General features: G+C 41.4%; 1 protein-coding gene across 4 annotated transcripts in view; it reads left to right on the forward strand.

Annotated features, from left to right (window-relative positions):
- Window positions 1-385: 385 nt before the first annotated feature.
- Window positions 386-21,265, forward strand: part of UCK1 (uridine-cytidine kinase 1) — a 114,577-nt gene continuing 93,697 nt past the window's right edge. For 3 of the 4 annotated variants that reach the window (XR_011923311.1, XM_072430049.1, XM_072430051.1), the window contains exon 1: window positions 540-698. Coding sequence is in view for 2 of the 4 variants with exons in the window: in XM_072430049.1 (XP_072286150.1) it covers window positions 609-698 (90 nt within the window). In the remaining 2 variants the exon portion in view is untranslated. The other variant, XM_072430050.1, reaches the window with a different exon arrangement.

The raw sequence follows: 21,265 nt of genomic DNA on the forward strand, positions 1-21,265 counted from the left end.
TTACTGTCACCACTGTCCAGGAATTAAAGTGTGGGTGGATTTAATGATACACCATATACTGGGGGTAATATTACTGATGCTGGGACCGCACGCAGCACTCATGCATTTAGTTTAAGGGCCTGAACCACATGAAAAAGTTCCCTCTTCGTTCGATCTTATCTCTTCTTCTCTATATAGCCCGCCATAGAATGTATTTAAAAATTTTCATAGCTGCCCTGCCTGATTTTTAGGGCCAAAAGTCAGGACTACACACAGCAGCTATCCACTCCCCGCTATCCTCAGCTTCACTACAGGCAATGATGATATGCAAAAAGGAGCGGGGCTGCTGTTGGAAAGCGCACAGAGGCCCAAACCTACGTGGACAGTTTTCACTGGCAGCCGCGGGGACAAGCTGTGCTAAGCTATAGAGGACAGCCTGCCCTCGGCCCTCTCTTCTGACCTCTGCCCTGTCCTCGGGCAGGTCACGTGCGTCTTCCGCTGCGCATGCTCCCGGAGGGTTCCTTGAAGAACTACAACTCCCAGTGTTCACTGAGGTATGCATTACATGAGACGGGCCACTGGGAAGTCCCTAGGAAATGTAGTGCGGGCCGCCCCAGGTTGTCCTAGCCATGGCTTCAGCGGGGAACTTGGATGCACCGGAGCGCGGTCACCCGCGGCCTTTCCTTATCGGGGTGAGCGGCGGCACCGCTAGCGGCAAGGTGAGGGTTTTGGCGGGCGATGTGGACCCGCACTGTGTTGGGTCTGTAGCTGGGGGGGGGGGGGATGTCAACACTAATATATCGAGTGCCAACCCGATTTGGTGTCACCAGAATGCTGAGAGGTAGCAGGTGGCACTCAGGTGCATTGTCAGTGTCTCTGGAGTTATTGATGGTGAATAGGTAGCTGCCAGGTGTATTGTCAGTGTCCCTGGAGTGGTGGGATGGAGATAGGTGGTAGCCAGGTGCTTTTGAAGTGTTGGAGTGGTGGAGAGTGGCCGGGTGGTGGCCAGGTGCACTAACCATGTAAGCGGATAGGTAGGTAGATTTGAACCAGTGCAAGGGTTCTCCACTCCCACCGACCACCAATGTATGGGGGCTCCATGTATGTTTGTATTATTTTGTTGTAAATTTGAAGAAAGACATAAAAAGAGCTAGGGTTTTTGTGCGGCAAATAATCATTATATTGAGAAGCACAATCATGTGAAATACCAGATTTCTTAGATATAAATTACATAGCGCATTACCTGGTCTTTCCCATTAAAAAGCATGGGAGGATGGACCAATTTGCTAGACAATGATATCCTTGTGTAAACGTAGCATTAAACGTCTCGTATTTTGACACGTTTTGCCTGCCGGCTTCTTCAGAGGATCTGTAGAGGTCTATTTACAGGCTGTACATAAAAATAACAATATATACAAGTTTGCGGTTGGGTTGCATGCAGGTACGTTTAACATATATATATATATATATATATATATATATATATATATAATTGTAATACACTTTCAATAAATCGAGTAAGTAATTAATTCTTACAGTGCATGATAGTACCAAAAAGTGTATAGATTACTGCTTCACAAACTAAGGTAAATAAATGAACAATATTGTCAAAAGATGTCAATGCAAGAAATTCATGAGTACATCCCCAATAAAGTAACCCAAATCCTATTGTGTTGGTCTTGATACTTTCAAAAGACTGTGTGGAGACATATGCATCTTGGAAACGTAATGAAGTGACTTGCTGTATAAAGTTGTGTGGTTAGAGTTATATACTTCATGTATAGGTATTGATTTTATGATATGAGCATGTATATGAGATATACACCCTGATTCATCAATGAAATGGGCGTACGTTCCAGTCAACAAGCTCCATTAGCGCGAGTCGGGCCCGAGTTCTTGTGAACTCGCCTGCCAGTTTCCTGCAAAGATCTCGAATAGGCCAATTAAGGCGATTAATTTTCAGCTGCGCGATTCAGGAGTAGATGTTAACCTCAGTGGTGAGGTTTTAGCAATTGATTAGCGCACACCTGCACCCTGTTCTGCGCTCATCTCCAGTCCATTTTACAGGTCAGTTTGAATCTTTAATGCTTGTATGTTACATTCTACTCAATCACAAACTTGCTTCATTTATAGTTACATTTGTTGCACTTGTTACTTTTTCTTTTGGTGGCACTTTCAAATGTGTGTAAAAAAATATGTGATCAAACATTCACCTAAATAAAATTTCACTCTAGTTTGACTTTAGCGAAATCAAATATTTTAGTAAAGGATTATAGGCAAACATGTTATAATACATGTATTAAGGAACATTTAGTGATTTCACGTGTGTGTGTGTATGTCAAAATTCAAATAAATGAGGGGCGTGGCTACGAGATGGCAGCGTGAGGAAGCTTCCTTCTGAGCTCCTGCTGCTTCCACCGGTCTGTGCAGTCTGACAGTCTCCGCCAACGATCTTCTCCCCCACAAGCCGCATGGTAGGAAGAAGCCGGGTCCCAGGGGAGCGGGTAAGGAAGCTAACTTAGCCTCCTATTTTACTCCGCAAGGCTTTTTTTTGGAAATTATTTCTATTAAAAGATATCAAGGTACATAAATACAAGAAAATAAAATAAAGTGGTCGTAACATACAGTTCAAAAAAGAACATACAGCAAGGTTAGGTTCTAACAATACATATCTTCAAGCTTGTGGCTTAACGGCCAACCGCATAGAAATACAAACTTTGTAACCAACCCGTTGTGCTGTATCAGTAGCAGGAACCATGATATCTTAGGGTTTTCAAAAACATTTTTTGTAAGAAAAGAAAAATAAAAGAAGAACAAACAAAGTAACTAACTAAAAAAAAGGAGTTAAGAATAAAAAAAAAAAAGAGAAAGAGAAAAAGGGAAGAAGGAAGGGGGGGAGAGATGGAGGGGGGTTAGCGTGGGCATTGACCAGCCATAGAATCAATCACATCTCTGAAACAGTGGCAGAATGCAATTCGGCATCCATCCCAGAATACTCAGGTATCTAGGGGGGTGGTCAGGTTTGTTAGATTTGTTCAGTGTGGTATTATATGCCTGCCCTCTAATGAAACCGCTTACTGCGGAAATGTTAAGTCTGATCTTTACTGTCTTTATGTGGTAAATTGAAATGCTAGAATATGCCAAGTAATACAGAAGAGAATGTCTAACTTTCCTGATAAAGTGTAATTATGATGGGCATTGTACTAAGTTGTGTACTGAAATGCAACCCACTGCCTTGGAGTTTTATTCCTCCCAGCAAGTTTTGAGATGTCTTTTGGGACTAGCTGGGTCGCCTTAGAGGAAGGACCGGGCTATAGTGATACAGTAGCTACTGCAGTGTCATCATGGTACTAGGGGGCCAACGGTTTATGGTCCTCTTTAGTTGTTTGCATGGCCCTATTTTCCTAGATGATACTGCCATGTCCAACAGATGGGTTTCTATATGGCGACAGTCGCAGGATGATAATAGGATTCTCTAGCTCTACTGTTCTATGCCTTTTATCTCTGTGCAGCTCTAGGTTATTGATGCCTTACATGCAAATGTGCTCTGTATGTCTACTAATAACATTGGCTGGCAGGTCGTTCAGTCCACGGTGAATGGTACCTGAGCAATATAACCGCCCGAAGGGGTTGCCCCTGGAGGCAGAGAGGTGGGCACTGTTTGAGCCCGACCGCCTATTACCGCTGGTGTCGTTGGATACACCGCTGACTGTGGACTGTTCTGAACAAACGATTTTGTAAAGGTCTGTATATAAAGATTCGATTGATATGTTTTTAAGGGTAAATATACTATCCTAGCTAGTTTCCTTTTGTATCCCTTATTTATCTGGGGAGACAATATTTGTTTTTTTTTGTTATGCATCCGAGATTTTACTGTTGGCGGATCCTAGAGTGTTAGCTAATTAAAATCAGAGGCAGTGGAAGCGGGTGGAGCCATGCCTACGCTGAGTTCCACTTTCCCCACTAGTCCGCTCCTCTTCCTGGTGGAACAGGAGCTAGATACTGACTTGCATTAGTACTACCTGGTGGGCTCTGGCTGTTTGCCCAGAGCACTCGCCAGCATCCTCTTTCTCTTCACTCCTCTCCCTCCCCCACCCTTCCTTTTTTGTTTTTCCTCTCCTTTACCCGCTCTTCCCCCCCCCCCCCCCCCCTCTTTTTCTCTCCTTTTTTCTGGTTTTCCTTTCTTTTCCTATTCCTCCTCATCCTTTGAGTGGTCCCAAGTCTACCCCTTGTCCCCCGTGTCTCTTTTCCTTGTATATGTAGTAGTCACCCCCGGAATTTGCTATTGCTGCTGGCATCTGCAGTGAGATGTGAAGCACAATGCAGAAGTCCTGCATTGTGCTTCGCATCTCACTGCTGATGCAGGCAGCGGCATGGCCAGGACCTGGGTGGTATTTAAAAGCAGATTACTCAGTAAGATGAAATCAATCGCAGTTAGTGCAGTCTCTAACCTTAAAAAAAGAAAACTGGAGACTTCGGTTTCAGCGCCTCGTGAGCTGCCAGCATGCACTAGCGGCTCCCACTCACCTCAGGGATTAGCGCATATAAAGCCGGCACTTCTTTCACTGACTTGCCCGCAGCGGTTCCTCTGGTCGCCAGTGCCTGGATTGAACGGTTTCTGGAGTGCTCCTCCCATCGCTAATAGCCAGGATTCCATGGGGAAAAAAGAAAAGCAGCGGGCCACAGCTTCCAAGATGGCCGTCGCTCCAGCACCATCACGAGCATCAGGCACTGCTTCCTTTCAGGTAAACCCGGCTGAACACGCAGAGCTCTCTCATCCTATTGAGATAGCAGATGCAGTAGCTGCATTGCTTAAACCTACGCTGCAGGAGGCCATTGATGCTGCAGTTCACAAGGGCATTCAATCATTGAGAAAGGATCTGTGTGAACAATCCCAACGTTTGGATACTGCTGAACAGCGGATTACTCTGGTGGAGGATGATGTATCCTTCACTGGAGCTACTATTTCTGTGCTGGAAGCTAAAGCTCAAGCGCTACAGGATAAAATAAAGGATTTAGAAAATAGGTCTCAGCGCAAACACCTGCATATTATAGGTCTCCTAGAAAGTGTTAAACCATCACAACTACTTGAGGTATGCACTACCATTATACCGCAATTACTGGATCTTCAGATTGACTGCAGAGTGGAACTTGCTCATAGACAACCAGCGTCATCTACAATTCGAGGGTGCTTACTTGCTCATATTTGCAGACTATTCTGTCGATTTTATATCGACACTAGTTGTGCTTTATACTGGTATATCCTGCTGTCCTTCATTTTCCGATGTTCAGGGGCGCAAATATTCTCTTAAGTATGCTGAGGAAGCAGAAAGTCTGGTGCATACCCTGCTTTCTGATATGGCATCTACCCCATCTTGAAAGATCATATAATTCCCCACCACGTTCTGCAGCACACTCTTCAATCCCGGTATACTCTCCGAGCAGTCCAGGAATCTTGAAGCACCATCAACAAAGAAGATCCGTGATGCCCACCATTCTGATTTGATATCCAAGGCGAGATAAATTGGAAGAACCCTACCCTGCTTTCAAGTGCCTTTTTTTTATTTTTCCTTTTGAAATTACACCTTTATGATTCCCCCCACTTTGAGGTGTGAGCCTGCCTCCAGTGATCTTGCAATATTTTTAAATATGCAAGTGACTTTTTACACTTTTTGTTGCTCAATGAGGAAAAAAGGAAAGTCATTTTCTCAAGTTGTTGGCTTTTTCCCCTGTGTTTCCCTGCTGTTTTCCCCGTTTTTTGTTATTCGGAACACTCGCTTCACATGGTTTCATAGCTGCTATGATTCAAATGCTTACTGTGTTTGGCCTGCTCATCTCAGGTTATATATGTTTGTCATGCTATTTATATGCAAGATGTACTGGTATGTTCTAACGCTAAGATCTTTCACACTGCCTGTATTGATTGTGCTGCGGCTACAATATGGCTGGTTTATTTCCTATATAAATGATTCCTGCTTATGTATACAATCCGCTTGAAGGCTTTGCGTTCCCCTAATAAACGCGTGTCTGTTCTACCAATCAATAGGCATTATATACATTATTTTGTGCTCATGTAAAAAATTTACGTGAGTAAAACAAAAAGCCCCCGGAGAAAACGAATCTATGAGCATATATACACGATCAAAAATAGTATAATGGTCACTCCAATTGGCTAACACAAAGGAACAATACATAACTTTGACCTACATAGTATTTCATTTGCAGAGTTAGAAAAAGTAACCCCGAATCCTAGAGGGGGAGACTTTGATAAAAAATTATTACAGGCAGAAACGAAGTGGATCTTTTTATTAAAAGCCAACCATTATCCAGGCTTAAACAATGTATTTAGTTTTAATCATTTTCTATAGTATTAATCAGTAATCAATATTAATTTAAAGTCATATTAGTATGTTTAGTATATTTCCTGCAATTCTTTAACAAAATGTATTTATAATCCAGAATGTATATTTAACTGCAAGAAACAGTTTTTTCTCTTTTCTGTCATTTCTAACCATGATTCACTTGATCCTATATGAGATACTGTCTATCCTAATTATCATATCTGCTCCTTCATTCATCTCTAAATCTCTGTATTAAATCTTCCATTCAAAACAAATAGAGGGACCCGACTTACAGGGACAAGGGCACCCAGAAATTCTTGGGTGCAACTCAGGCAAGCCTACCCCTCACTGGGGTAGTCCCCGTCTTCTTAGATGGGGATGCTGGGCTGGAGACAGCTGCCTGCCGTCTCTAGCACTGAGAGGAGTGACAGGAGACCCGCCCTCTTCTAACAAGTGATGAGGTTTGAGTGGGTGGCGCTTTATGAGCTGCCACTCATCCCAGCATCACCAGGCCAGCCCCCACAGGCATCCCCACGCTGCCTACGTGCACGTGGAGTATGGGAGGTCCCTGGGACGCCGTCCTCCTATTAAGGAGGATGCCTTAGGAAACACTATCAAGGGTGCATCTTAATCAAGCAAAATAATCCTTTCCAGCACACTAGGAGGAGATTTCTCTATAGATTCCAAGTACATTGCATTTATGGGCACTTTTGCCTTTACTAAACACAGTTTATTTTGATTATGAATACCATACCTAATAGAAAAAACTTTAGTACCTATACTGTGGAAGCCTATATGGCAAACCTACTTTGCTGACTGCATCTGCTGGGGATCATTTACTATCTCTTCCCTGGAAGTTGAGAGTTGTTTGACCTGTGCTACCATTCAGCATCATATTAAAAATAGAGTCTACTTCATTTTCAGGTAGGACAGCAATTCCTACTTACTCTTTAACCTCACTTATACATATATTATATGATTACATATTAAGATATAAACAGAAATTCTTCCTAAATTGTAGAGACTTTACTTATATAGGGGATTCTACCACACTACCCTATTTCCTCTGAACTTTTCAACGGATCATCTCTATTCTGAGGTTTACTTCACTTTTCCTCCAAGATTAAGCCATATTTTTAATAATGTAAGTTTGATAATTATAATTATTCCTACTTTATATATATTTGCTAACTCTATAATTTGATCCAGTACTCATATATAATCTATGTATGTAGTATATCTTTCTAAAAAATAGTTTTATCTGATTCTATTTCACTAAATTATTATACTATTGGTGTTATTTTCTACTAATTCTACTATTTGATAGAAATTGGATGAAATCCATGAAATCAAATGAATGATTTTCTGTATGATCAATGTTGAACATTGCAGTGTACTGAACCCTTACATTTATGTTTGTAAATTTAGATCACCTGAACCCCGTATGTATACATAGAGAACTTTTTATTGACCTATCACTACCCCTGGGGAAGCCCACTATGGCGAAACGCGTGGGGTACTACGGTTGATATGAATGGGTTCATACCTACTTAACCATTGTATGGTGATGTATATTTGTTTAATATTATCTGAAACCTGTATAGTGCCACACCAGGCTTGAACAAAACTGTGTGTATCACAAAGTATTGTGACATACAGAGAAAACGTTGTAATTGTTTTTTGTAACTTTGTGTCAAAATTGATCAAACCCTCTATAGATCATAGGAGAATATTATGACTTATGGGTAAAAAGGATATAATTCTTTCATAATTTTGTATGTAAACTTGTACTACAAATTGTATTTTCTATATTTGTGCCGAAAACTCTACCTTTCTTTGTCTTTTATTTAATTACCTTTATATAAACCAGTGTTAATCACAATCAAAATATATAGATATCCACCACACACTACTCTGATATAAAAAAACATGTCTGTTCTACGCCATTTAAAAAGATTGAGGGCAGACATTGTGTTGTTACAGGAAACGCATTTAGGCAGTAATGATTTCTACAGAATGAAAAAGCTATGGGTAGGCGAAGTTTATGGTTCATCTTCTGGGGTGAAGATTTTGTTCCATAAGTCTTTCCAGGGCAAGGTTAAAACAGTACAAAGTGACTCGCATTTTGAAAGTACTTGTACAACTCTATGACCGCGATCTGTCATTATACAATATATATGCACCTAATTCACCATCATCGTCCTTTTTTTCTGGAGGTGCTCAGTTGGCTACCCCAGGACCCTACTCTCTGTAAAATTATAGGAGATGATTTCAATTTGGTGATGTTGGACTCTGAGAATAGATACTCTGTTGTTGGTGCTGGACGATCTGCACCTCATTCGGTGTTATCAGATTTTGCCAATGCTATGTATTTGAATGATGTTTGGCGACAGCACCACCCTTTAAAACGACAGTATACATTTCAGTGTTCTCCCCAGAAATTTTTTTCAGCCGGGTGGTAGGAAGCTGTAGCCGGGTGGTAAAAAAGGGGGTGAGGCAAAACACGGCAAATTTAGTGCTCCCAGTTGTTTATGTCATGGGTATCCAGTAACCTCTTATTGTTTCAGTGTTCTACCTTCTTCCAATTATTTGTTACAACTTTGTAATGCCTGGCCCGTTAGTATATGCAATTTTTCAATTCTATGTACACAGGCCATAAGTGCTGGGCACCTAGGATTGGTAACAGGCCATAAGTGCTAGGCCCCTAGGATTGATAACAGGCGGTAAATTCTAGGCACCTAGGATTGGTAACAGGCGGTAATGCACCTATATTTTCAGTTTTGTACCCCCACCTCAGACAAATTGGTGTACAAAGAAGAGAAGCAGACAGTAGTTTTATAGGTATAGATTTGAATACCCCGCCCAGGAGAGCTGGGCGGGGTATTCAAATCAGCCGGGCGGAGCAACCGGCTAAAAACCTCTGGGGAGAACTATGACATTTGTCTCTCAAGTTCATTTGTCGCAAGCACGCTTCGACTACCTATTTTGTACAGATGCTATTATGTATTAGACCGAGTCACCAGAGATCTCGGATTACTCTCCCATTTCACTTGATAAGAGATCAATACCCTAAAGTGATTATGTTCCCTGGCATTTTCCTTCTTTCCTGTCTAAAGACCCTGAATTCCAGAATGTTTTAACATCTGCATGGCTCGAGTATGTCCAACATAATGGCATTCATAGGAACGATCCAGTCCTGTTCTGGGAGGCGGGTAAGGCTTATTTGAGAGGTAGAGTAATTTCCTCTATGGTGAAGAGAAAAAAAGCCACTTTATCCCTAACAGTACAACAGGAGCTCAGAATAGCACAAAAGGCATTATTCCGATAATCCTACCCTTGATACTAATCAAATGTGGTATGCCTCCAAACGTAAATTCGATTCCTGGCTTTCCCATTACGAACAGGTAAAGCAAAAGTATAAATGACTAGAATATCACAAATATGGCAATAAATTGGGCAAAATGTTGGCCAATCTGGACACAACGACCTATATTCCCAAATTGTATACGCCCACTGGAGACGTGGTTACCTCCCCCAAAGAGGTGAATCACTGTCTAGCGCAATATTTTCAAAATTTGTATTCTCCAGTAGCAGATGTACAGGCTGGGCGGCATTCCTTTCGGGAGTTGAACTACCCCAATTACAACATAGCGACATAGATGCCCTTAATGCGCCTATCACCTCCAAACTCCGACGGGTTTACCACTGAATTTTTTAAGATGTTAAAAGATGAGGTGGTAGATGATTTGCATGTGGTATATACTAATCTAGGGGAACGAGGCATGTATTTTCGTTGCAGTCAAGAAGCTTATATAAAGCTTCTTTTGAAAAAAGATAAAGACCCATGTGATCTGGACTCATATCAGCCAATTTCATTAGTTAATATAGATGCGAAAATATTATCTAAAATTCTTGCAGATTGCCGAGTTCCTTCCCTCCCTTATTTCTTCTTTTCAAGTGGGTTTTGTTCAAGGTAGAGCGGCAGTGACAAATATTGGAAAAGTATTGGTAGCATTGGAAATTGCGAAACATCAGCCCGATCTTGATTTAGCTATTATCGCAATAGACGCACACAAAGCCGTTGATACAGTGAATATACCTTGGCTTTTCACAGTGCTTAAACACATTGGAGTCCGGGCTCTTTTCTTAAATTGTTAGAAGCTTTGTACGCATCTCCAATAGCCAGCATACATACACCAGGATTTTTATCAAATTCCATTGCTCTTCACAAAGGGACTAGGCAGGGGTGGCCTCTATCCCCTCTCCTTTTCAACCTTGCTCTGGAACCATTGGTCCGATATTTGGATAGTACCCATTACTTGGTATGCCGGTTCATGACAGTGAATTAAGAACCGCGTTCTTCGCAGATGATATTCTGAGTTTTACTTCTAACCCTCGAATGGATAGCAATATCATTCAAACTGTGTTCACTAAATTTGAAAGTTTTTTTTCTGGCTTGAAAATAAATTTTAATAAAAGTGAAATTTTATCTCTAGCCAGGTCTGCAGCAGTTGTGGACAGTTGGGGGCCCATTTTTCGTTTAAAGTGGCAGTGGACTTTATACTCTACCTAGGGCTTCGTATTGGCCGTTTACCATCATCATTGTACAAATTGAATTATCCACCCTTGATAACTAAAATACAAAAAGAATTAGGAATGTGGGGGCATTTGCCCCTGTCATATCTGGGCCGTTGCCATTTAATTAAGATGATGTCCTTCTCTAAACTGCTTTACCCCATGCAGACATTGCCTCTCTTACTGTCCCATACTGATGTCATTGCTCTTAATAAGGCTTTTATGAAATTTTTATGGAATGGCAAACGCCCGAAAATATCTTTGGGAATGGCAAAATTATATCTGCCCAGGTCTGAGGGTGGTGTGGGATTTTCCAATATTAGACTTTACAATCTGGCTAGTCTAGCCAGGCATGTTGTTGACTGGCTTTGAGATACATCTTGTTGCTCCAATGTACTTTTGCATAGTGCAATGGCACATCCTTGGAATCTATGTGCATTGTTAGACTGTAAATTTTCAGATGTTCCTATTATTCTGCTTCATAATATCTTAATTAGAGATACAGTGGCTACATGGAAGGTTATCAGACAGAGATTTAAAGTGATATTTCACAATGGGCAGTTCATCCACTGTATTACAACCAGATTATGTCCTACCTCAGGTCACTAGTACTCAACTATGCAGAAATATTTCAGCCCAGTGGTTTTGATAAACTTTTATCACTATCTCCCCTGAATATCTCCAATATATATACGCCTATCTGCTGCCTGTCTTTACCAGGCCGTTATCAGTCTATAATGTGAAATTGTGGCAAAAAGATTTTCCAGATCGGGATATAGTAGAATGTGCTATACAAGTTTATCAAATGGTTAGGAAGAGTATGGTCAATAAGATATGGGGGGAATCCCAATTCATGATAATAAATAGGGCTTACAGGGTATTTTGACCCTCCACAAATGTCCCACAAACTAGAATGTGGTCCCACAGAGTGGGACTAAGTGTGATTGTACTAGTGCTTCTTTATCACATCGTTTATGGTTTTGTCCAAATATCACTGCATTTTGGCGTCAAATACTTTTGTTAATATCTGATTTAACTGGTCGTACCATTTCAAATAATCCCTCTTTATTGCTGTTTGGCTCCTGGGATGGAACAGTCGCAGATAATATACTTCACTCAATACGGACATGGATTAATATCTATCTTTTGGCTGCCAGACGAGTAATGATGCACAACTGGATACAATCCCAAACACCTGGTTTGGAACAAGTTATCTGTTCCCTGAAGGTCTTGTTTCATAGAGAGATGCTGGATGCTCAAATGCAAGGAGATGACTCTGTAACTTATTTTTTGCAGCATTGGTATAAATGGTTGGCTTATGCCTTTGTGGACTCGGATAGAAGTTCGATCCTTGATTTGTTTATATATTCGACAGGGTATATAACCAATATTTCTGACTGATCTACAAAATCTTTTGTTTTCAAATAGGATATTGTGAGTGTTTCCCTTTCTTTTTCCCATAGTATTGTATTCCCCCTCCCCCCCTGTTGGTTGTATTTGTTTTGGTTATGTGTTTGTAAAAAAAGTTTAAAAAAAAAAACAAAAAACTGTTGTTAAATGTTGTAATATGCTATGGCTATTTATAACGAATTTCACACAATATATACTTAGATGCATCACAAAAACTAGATGTGCTAGAGAAAAACTGAACACAGATTTGAAATCCACTTCAAAAATACTACATAAAATTAATACATTAATACATTAAAAAAAGCCCTGTCGTTGACCTGTGTAACGATATAAATAAAAAGCTATTACAATGCATAAGAAAAAAAGAACATACAAATACAATGTAACAGCTGTACTTGAATATGATACTGATCTGCAACCTGACATTTTACTGATTTATGGAAGCAGGCTCCAGCAACATCAATAATTAGTACTTCTACATGATAATGTGACAAAGAAAAAAAAACATTACACAGTGCAACTGTTGTGGAAAAAAATCAGGTCTTAGCAACATACATGGACTGGAATACATTGTACATTAGTTCCAGTGAAAACTTAATGGTCAAACATATAAATATGTTCATGAAAAAAGGGCACAATTTATTACAAAAGATCTATGGTGATAGAAGGATGAGGACATTCGGAATGTTTGCTAGATTTGGATATGGGATCACTGGGAGTTATGATGTTTTGGAGAGAAATGGTTTTTAGCTTACCAGGTTGCTTAAAGATTGACAATCCACCTATATTCAACTTGTAACAATTTTTTGTATCCAAGTCCCCGCCACTCCGATTGGAGAGGATATGTTCTAGTCTGAAAAAGGTAATGATGTTTGTCAAACTTATGCTTAGTTACAATGTGACCTATTGACAATGCGAGCAATGTTCACATTTAAAGGTGCCTCTCATGTAATTTTTGGAAATGTAGAATTTGGGTAAGAAAAAATGATTAGTGCAAAGCTAAACATAGTTCAACTCAAGTGATACAAACAACATAGATTTTGATCTATACAGAGCTCAGCTATATTGTAAGGCTGAACTATGTTGTAAGGCATAAAGTACATGTACAAGATCAATGAGGTAATACACAGTTTGTTTCTGTGCTGATGCGTTTTGCCCTTTTGGCTTCTTCAAGGGACTTTGATAAATCTTACACTGGTTTTGCAATAATATAAGAAACACGTTTAATGTTTGTACATGGTTTTTGAAAGCATAAATACTGATAGTATGATAATATGGCCAAACCAAAGCATATACACTAATAATATGATATTATGATCAAAACATACATAATGGTCATGCTTAGTTTGTAACAGATAAAGAGGATAAAATAATTAAATAATGAATAAAGTGAAAAATAATAAATGAACTTACTTGGTCATCTGTGTTATTGGATGAGATGGGAAGAGAAGATGTTTGATGTTGTTTGGTTGTAAGTTGAGAGTATCCCCAGAGAACTATGCCCTAAATAAATAAGGATAAAATAAGGATCAATGTTGCAATACAACATAATAAAAGGCTGATTGCTGGGTCTAAAGCTGCGTACACACTTCCAATTTTTATCGTTGGAAATAAACGACGAACGAACGGCGAACGATCGATTGGGCAAAAATCGTTCGTAAAAAAAGTAACCAACGACGCCGACGAGCGAGAATAGTCGCTGGAAATGAACGACCGTACCGGCGGATCGGATTGGACGACGATCGTTTACCATCTATCGTGTGTACGGTCGTTCATTGATCGTCCATGGTCTGAGCGGTGCTATACGATCGTTCGCAGATATCGTGCAGGATCGTTCGTCGTTCGTTTACCAACGATAATTATTGGAAGTGTGTACGTAGCTTAAGAAAGACAGGATCCCTACTTACAGAGTGCCTTTCATGAAGGTCACATGGCAATTCCAACTTAAGGAAGGATAGCTAGAGCAGTAGCTATAATTATGATTACTGGTGACCAGTGATTCAAAATGTTCCTAAGGAGGATTAGTATAAAAGAAAAAACTTTATATTCACCACCTAATACAGTAATGTAAACAACTAAAGAGATAATCCTTATTTATAATGATTTAGAAATACAATTACCTTTGTCCAAGTAAACGTTCTGACACAGTGGTCAGAGTGATCAATAACTCCACAATAGTATGTTGGTAGGCAGATGTCCAATAAAAAAGGGGAGTATTACTTCACCTAAGATAAGGTTATTTTTATATAATAGTCAAATCCATATTGTTTATCACTCGAGTTGAACTATGTTTAGCTTTGCACTAATGGTTTTGTTTACAAATACTGTATATTTCTTTTGAGTTATAATGTTTCCTAAAAGATCCATTCTTTCTTACCCAAGTTTTACATTTCTGTTAAACTGGGCTTGGCAAATATCAATTTAGTTAAACCTATGCACCGTGGAGCTTCCTCACCCACCACTTTCTTTGAATTATGTAATTTTTGGTTAAAACATTGGTGGAAAAGTGGCCTGACACCAAGGTGGTCCCTTAGAGAGAGTGCTTTCCTACATACTATCTGTGGTTTATCACCCAATGTATTTTTCAACTATGGGGTCGGAATTCAGTAGATTCCAGTGCTTTCGGCAAACTTTCAGGATCGTTCATGTTCAAAGGATGTTTAATTAAAAAATAATCCTTTGTATTTTTGTCAATGATGTTAGTATAATATAACACCATACTACCAACACCATTAACAAAAATACAATGGACTATCTTTTAATCAAACATCCTTTGACCGCCACTTTTTGTATTCTCCCCAAAGTCCACATAAACCTTCATAATCCCACAGGCCGCCCGATAGTTTCTGGCATTTATTCAATAGCATCCAATGCAAGCGAACTGGTTAATGCTTACCTTCAGCCACCAGTTACTATTGTAGCATCCCCCACCAGAAAGGGATCTCCATGATATCATGGTGTCTTAACAGAAACCGACCAGTGCTACCTAAGGAAAACAATTTAATTCTGTCACTATTTCGCTATATCTTGGAAAGGAATGTATTTACATTCGATAACACCATGTACCTCCAAACACAGGGCGTTTGCCATGGGCACAAAATGTGCCCCTTCATACGCCAATCCCTATCTTGGTGAGTGGGAGAGGTAACTTTTTACCACCATTACTACCACTCAGTTTGGCCCCAACATTTTGTCATGACAACGCTACATAGACGAGATTTTGATGTTTTGGACCTTCCTAATAGTATGTAGAAAATCACCCTCTCCAAGGGACCACCTTGTATCAAGCCACTTTTCCACCAATGTTTGATCCAAAAATGACATAAGAGGCATCTTTAAATGTGGGCATTGCTTGCAATTTCATGGGTCCATGAAGCCATGAAGACAGGTAGTTCTCAGGTTACCTATGAGATAGGGACTGTTGGTTTGTTCTTAAGTTGTTTGTCTCAACATAATATTAGGCAGCGTGATGTCAGTTACTGTAAAAAAAATCCTCACTGTGGGGTAATCACAAAGCAAAAAAAAAAAAAAAAAACTTTTTTGGAGCCTAGACGTTTAATAACTTCTGGAGCAAGCTGTGCTTTGATATGCAAAAATAAACAACTGGGAGGTTTGTTTTGGTCAATAAAGCGTTAATAGAGCTTGCAGAAGAGCACAGTCTCAGCTGTCATGCAAACCACCCCCCTCCAAGCCTCCGTCTTGCACAGGAACAAGCAGGGAAGCCTTTCTCCTCCCTAAGCATTACATCAACTGTGCCACAACATGTGGTATTTATTTGATAACCTGTGCCTGTGAAGCCTTCTACATAGGAAAGATGAAAAGACCACTGAAAAAAAAATCTATGAACATATCATTGCTAAAAAGAATGGGAAAATCACTACCCCTATAAGTTCTCAAATTGCAACCAAGCATAAGTTTGACCCACATGTCATTACCTTTCTTGGGCTAGAACATAACCCCTCCAATCTACATGGCGGGGACTTGAATACGACATTGTTATAAGTAAAGTGTAAAGCTACGTACACACTTCCAATTTTTATCGTTGTTAAACGAACGACGAACGATCCTGCACGATATCTACGAACGATCGTATAGCACCGATCCTGCACATACAGATAACGACACGATCGTTCGTAGATATTGTACACACAATAGATACGATCGTTTGAGCGATAGAGGAACTATGTGCACGACAGGAAAGTGAACGAACGTTCGTTCATTACGCATGCTCAGCCCATGGACGATCAACGAACGATCGTACACACGAACGATGGTCAACGATCGTCGTCCAATCCGATCCGCCGGTCCGGTCGTTCGTTTCCAACGACTTTCCTCGTTCGTCGGCGTCGTTGGTTACTTTTTTTACGAACGATTTTTGCCCAATCGATCGTTCGTCGTTCGTTCGTCGTTCATTTTGAACGACAAAAATTGGAAGTGTGTACGCAGCTTAAGTGGATTGTAAATCTTCAAGCAACCCAGGCCTAAAATATTTGTTAAGCTATAAACCATTTCTCTCAAAACCAAAAATATTGAATATCCTCATCCTTCTATCACCATGGATCTTTTGTAATATATTGTAGCCTTTGTTCATAAATATACTTAATATCATTGACCAATAGGTTTCACTGGAACTAATGTACAATGTAATCCAGTCAATGTATGTCTCTGAGACCTGATATTTTTCCACAAGTCGCAATGTGTGATGTTTTTTCTTTATTTTGTCACATTATCATGTAGATGCTGAACCACTGGACCTGGCCCAGTCCCCTGCTATGCCAGTGGCCTCTGCACTTCACCTACCACCCCCACTTTGATTTTCTGGGGATCCCAAGACCTGCTGTGGCTTCATCAACATGTGCAACATATATTTTGAGCTTCAGCCACAAAGCTTTCCCACTGACCGGGCTAAAATAGGAAACATGATATCCCTGCTTTCTGGAGAAGCCTTAGAATGGCTGTCCTTGCTCTGGGAATGGAATGATCTGGTCACTTGTAGCATTTAAGCTTTCCTGAGCCATTTTAGAAAAGATTTCGATGAACCTTGTTGGGCCTTCTCAGCAGCCAGCGCTTTCCTGCATCTCCTCCAAGAGTCACTTTCTGTGGGCCATTTTGCTGTTAAGTTTTGCACTTTGGCAGCGGAGCTCGCCTGGAAGAACGAGGCCCTGCATGCTACCTTTTAGCAGGGCCTTTCTGATTGCATTAACGATGAGTTGGGTGGTCAAGAAATTCCCACTGCTCTGGATGACCTAATCTCCCTTGCTACCCAGATTAATATACATTTCCAAGAGCGTTTCCAGGACTAGCTCCATCCTTCCAGCAGCCTCGAGCCTCCAGAGCCTCCTTTTTCTGGTCCAGCTCTGATTAGGCCAGATGTTTCCAAGCCCTTCTCTCCCATTTGTACTGGTGGCCCAACCTTCGTAAGGATTTGATGGATTATGTCAAGGGCTCAAACCAAGTCTTCTACTTGTGCCCCAGCAGGACCGCTTCTTCCTTTGCCCATTCCTTAGGAGCCCTAGTGTCACCTGTCCATGGATTTTCTTACAGATCTTCCTCTGATGGCTGTAAGCTGTCATTTGGGTGGTTGTGGATCGCTTTTCCAAAATGGCCCATTTTCTACCCCTTCCAGTTTTACCATCAGCAGCTGCATTGGTGCAAGTCTTTATCCATTTAGGCTTCACGGTATACCCACACATATAGTTTCTGATCGTGGGGTGCAATATTCCTCTCCCTTTTGCAGATTCCTGGACATCTCGGCGGATTTTTCAGCCTGTCACCCGCAGACTAATGGCCAGATAGAGGGAATTAATCAAGCCCTGGAGCAATATCTTCAAAGCTCCTGTTTCTACTCACCATGATGATTAAGCAGCACTGCTACCATGGGCGGAGTTCACCAACAACAACCATGTTAGCACCAGCAATGTTGGCAAACATCCTCACATTCCCTCTCTAATACCCCACCCTGCTTGAAATTCCTGCATTCAATGCCCTGCAGAGAGACTTTAACCGCATCTTGTCTACTTGTGAGCATGTGAAACACACAGCTCTTAGGCATAAGAAGTTTGCTGATCGACGTCACCGTAAGGCGCCTCTTCTCCAACCTGGAGATAAAATCTGGCCCTCCACAAGGAACATTCGTTGCAAGGTGCCTTCTCTGAAGTTTGCTCCACGGTTCATGGGACCTTATCCCATTTCTGCCAAAGTTAACCCAGTTTGCTGCAAGCTACGTCTTCTCTCACATCTCAAGCTGCCCAATGCCTTCCATGTGTCTCTGCTTAAACCATTGGTCCTGAAGTGTTTTTCTTGTCCCTCTCTGCTGTCTACTCCTGCACCCGATTCATCTCGGGGATATGAAGTCCATCAAATTCTGGATTTCAAATTTTCTCACAAAAGGCTAATGTACCTAATTGATAGGTACATCTCTTCTTGCCAAAGGGTTTCATCTCTGTTTTCCTCCTAAACCCGGACCCTGGCGGGTGGGGAGGCCTCGTAAAAGGGGGGATAATGTCAAACTCTTCTTCACTGGAGCCCAGGCATCTCTCTCCTCTGACGCTGGGTGTGCCTCTTTATCAATTCTGTCCCATCCGCTGGCCAATCAGAAATTAGCCTCTTGACTAGCCCTGGCTATTTAGCTAGCTCACAGACTGCACTGTGTGTTTGTGCAACGTGTCTCCATTGTGCCAAGCCCCTAATTCTGTTGAGCTAGTTCCTGTTCAGCTTGTGCCTTATTCAGTGTTTTTTCCTCTGTGGATATCCCTGAGTCACCGGTGCCTTGTCTTGCTTCCAGCATCTCCTGTGTTCCCTGTGCCCGCAGTGGCCCTTGTGTCACTAGTGTCTGTCTCCTAGATCCCTGGCTATTGACCCCTGGCGTGTGACCTGACCTTTCTTGCTTGCTGCCTGCCTTGCCCCTGGCTTTCCTTGACTATCCTTTTGCTTTGTGATTTGGTACCGTGTTTTGCCTACCTTGGTGTGCCCAGGGACCGCAGCCTGGCAGTAACCAGCAGCGCAACATCCTCACCATCAGAGGCTCTGGAGAAAACCTGACTACTGCTTAGACTCTGTGCCTTGGCCCTTCTTGGGGCTCGCACCACCACCGTACAAGCCATAGCACCCCCTAGTGGTTCTGTCTCTCCGTGCATGACACCATCTGTTTCCATTTTTGGAGATCCTTCCTAAAACGATTGAGAAGAGGTAGAAAATTAAGTTGTACAGTGCACAACAAATTTGCAGGAATCTGGGTGCCCAAGTACGTGATGGGAGGTGGAGGCCCACTTGAAGGGAAAAGTGGGAGCTTAGAGCTGCTTGGGTCAATTTTGGGACAGTAACACTCGGAGCCTCTGACTTTTGCAGATTGATTTTATAATTGGATAACTCCGTAAACTTGCGAGCTTCTGCCAGCAGGTTAGGAAGTGTTTTAACTGGTGTAGTAACATCAAATAGCAGGTCATCTTCATAAGCTAGCACATGATTGGGGATCTTTGTCAAGATCCCCAATCAAGATCCCCAATCAATCCCCAATCAAGCTCCCCAATCAATCCCCAATCAAGATCCCCAATCATCCCCAATCATGAACAGTGATTTGTGCAGGCAATGTGTCCCGCGGGAGCGTATGACCTTGAGGGTTGGCATTAAAACCTGTCACCAACTTGGGATCAAGTATAGGAAGAAATTTCTCTTTAACTGAGGCCACACATCTGATAGCTGCCTGCAATGCAAGAAGTGTGATCAGCTTATTAAATAAATCAACGGTTTCATCAGGTAAGATGGCCCTGAGGTATTTTGCAACAGTGATTGGGATGCTCATAGTTAAAGCATCTGCGTTTAGGCAAATGAGATTTGGCTTTTTATCTGTGAAGGGCATTCATTTGTTCACGTACCATAAGCAGTCTGGACTCCAGATCTGCTGTATGTTGTCGCTTATTCATTGTTTCAAATAGTAACTCTTGAAGTAGAGAGTCAAGTCTCTCAACTCTGGGTTTCTTGAGCTTAATTAATTTCCTGCTGAATAAAAAGGCCCCTGATAAAACATTTATGTGCTTCCCAAATGTTAAGAGTATTCTCAGTTGTACCAACATTTGAGAGAAAAATGAAGTAAGTTCAAGTTTCTCAGGAAGTCCTGGAGTCTCCAGCAGCATCTCAAGTCTCCAGGAGGCCGACTGAACGGAGCAGAGACAACAAGCCTAATCAGAGAGTGATCCGAAACAGAAATAGGATATCTGAAAAGGAATAGAAGAAATTGCTCGAATCAAGCACCTGGGGGATAGCGTTATGTGTTACTAGAAATCTAATCTGGAGTAATTTTTGTGTACTGGAGAATAAAAGGTGTAATATCTGGATGATGGATACGCCAGATATCCACTAGTTGGTGTTCATGTAGGAGGACTTTCAATCTCTTGTGATAAGAGAAGGGTAAGTGTGAGCTCCCCTTGGAAACATCTAGTGTTGGATTAGGTGTCAGGTTCAAATCACCCCCAAACACTATTGTGCCAGAGCCAATTTCTGGCAACATGGTTAAAACACTTTCAAGAACAAGTAGCTAATTAGGAGTAAGTATACACTCACGTTGTCTTGTACAATGATGTACCTTCCCTCTGGGTTAGATCGCATCAGTGATAGGGTCCAAGGTAGAGACCCACCAATGAGGATACTGACCCCTCTGGACTTGGAGTCATGGGATGTACTATGCTACCCAAAATGAAATTTAGGATTTCGTACTGTCACACTTACCTCTTCCTCACTAAAGCGCAGGCATCTCTCTCCTGTGCATACGGGTGGTTCTGATGCTGGGGATGTGCCTCTGTTTTCCAGCTTATCAATTGCGCCCAATCTGCTTGCCAACCAGAAAATAGCCTCTTGACCAGCCCTGGCTATTTAGCTAGCTCACAGACTGCACTCTGTATTCGTGCAAGGTGTCTCCATTGTGCGGAGCCCCTAGATCTGTGAGCTAGTTCCTGTACACCTGT

The sequence above is a fragment of the Pyxicephalus adspersus genome, chromosome Z (assembly GCF_032062135.1).
Source record: "Pyxicephalus adspersus chromosome Z, UCB_Pads_2.0, whole genome shotgun sequence".
NCBI classification, from domain to species: Eukaryota; Metazoa; Chordata; class Amphibia; order Anura; family Pyxicephalidae; genus Pyxicephalus; species Pyxicephalus adspersus.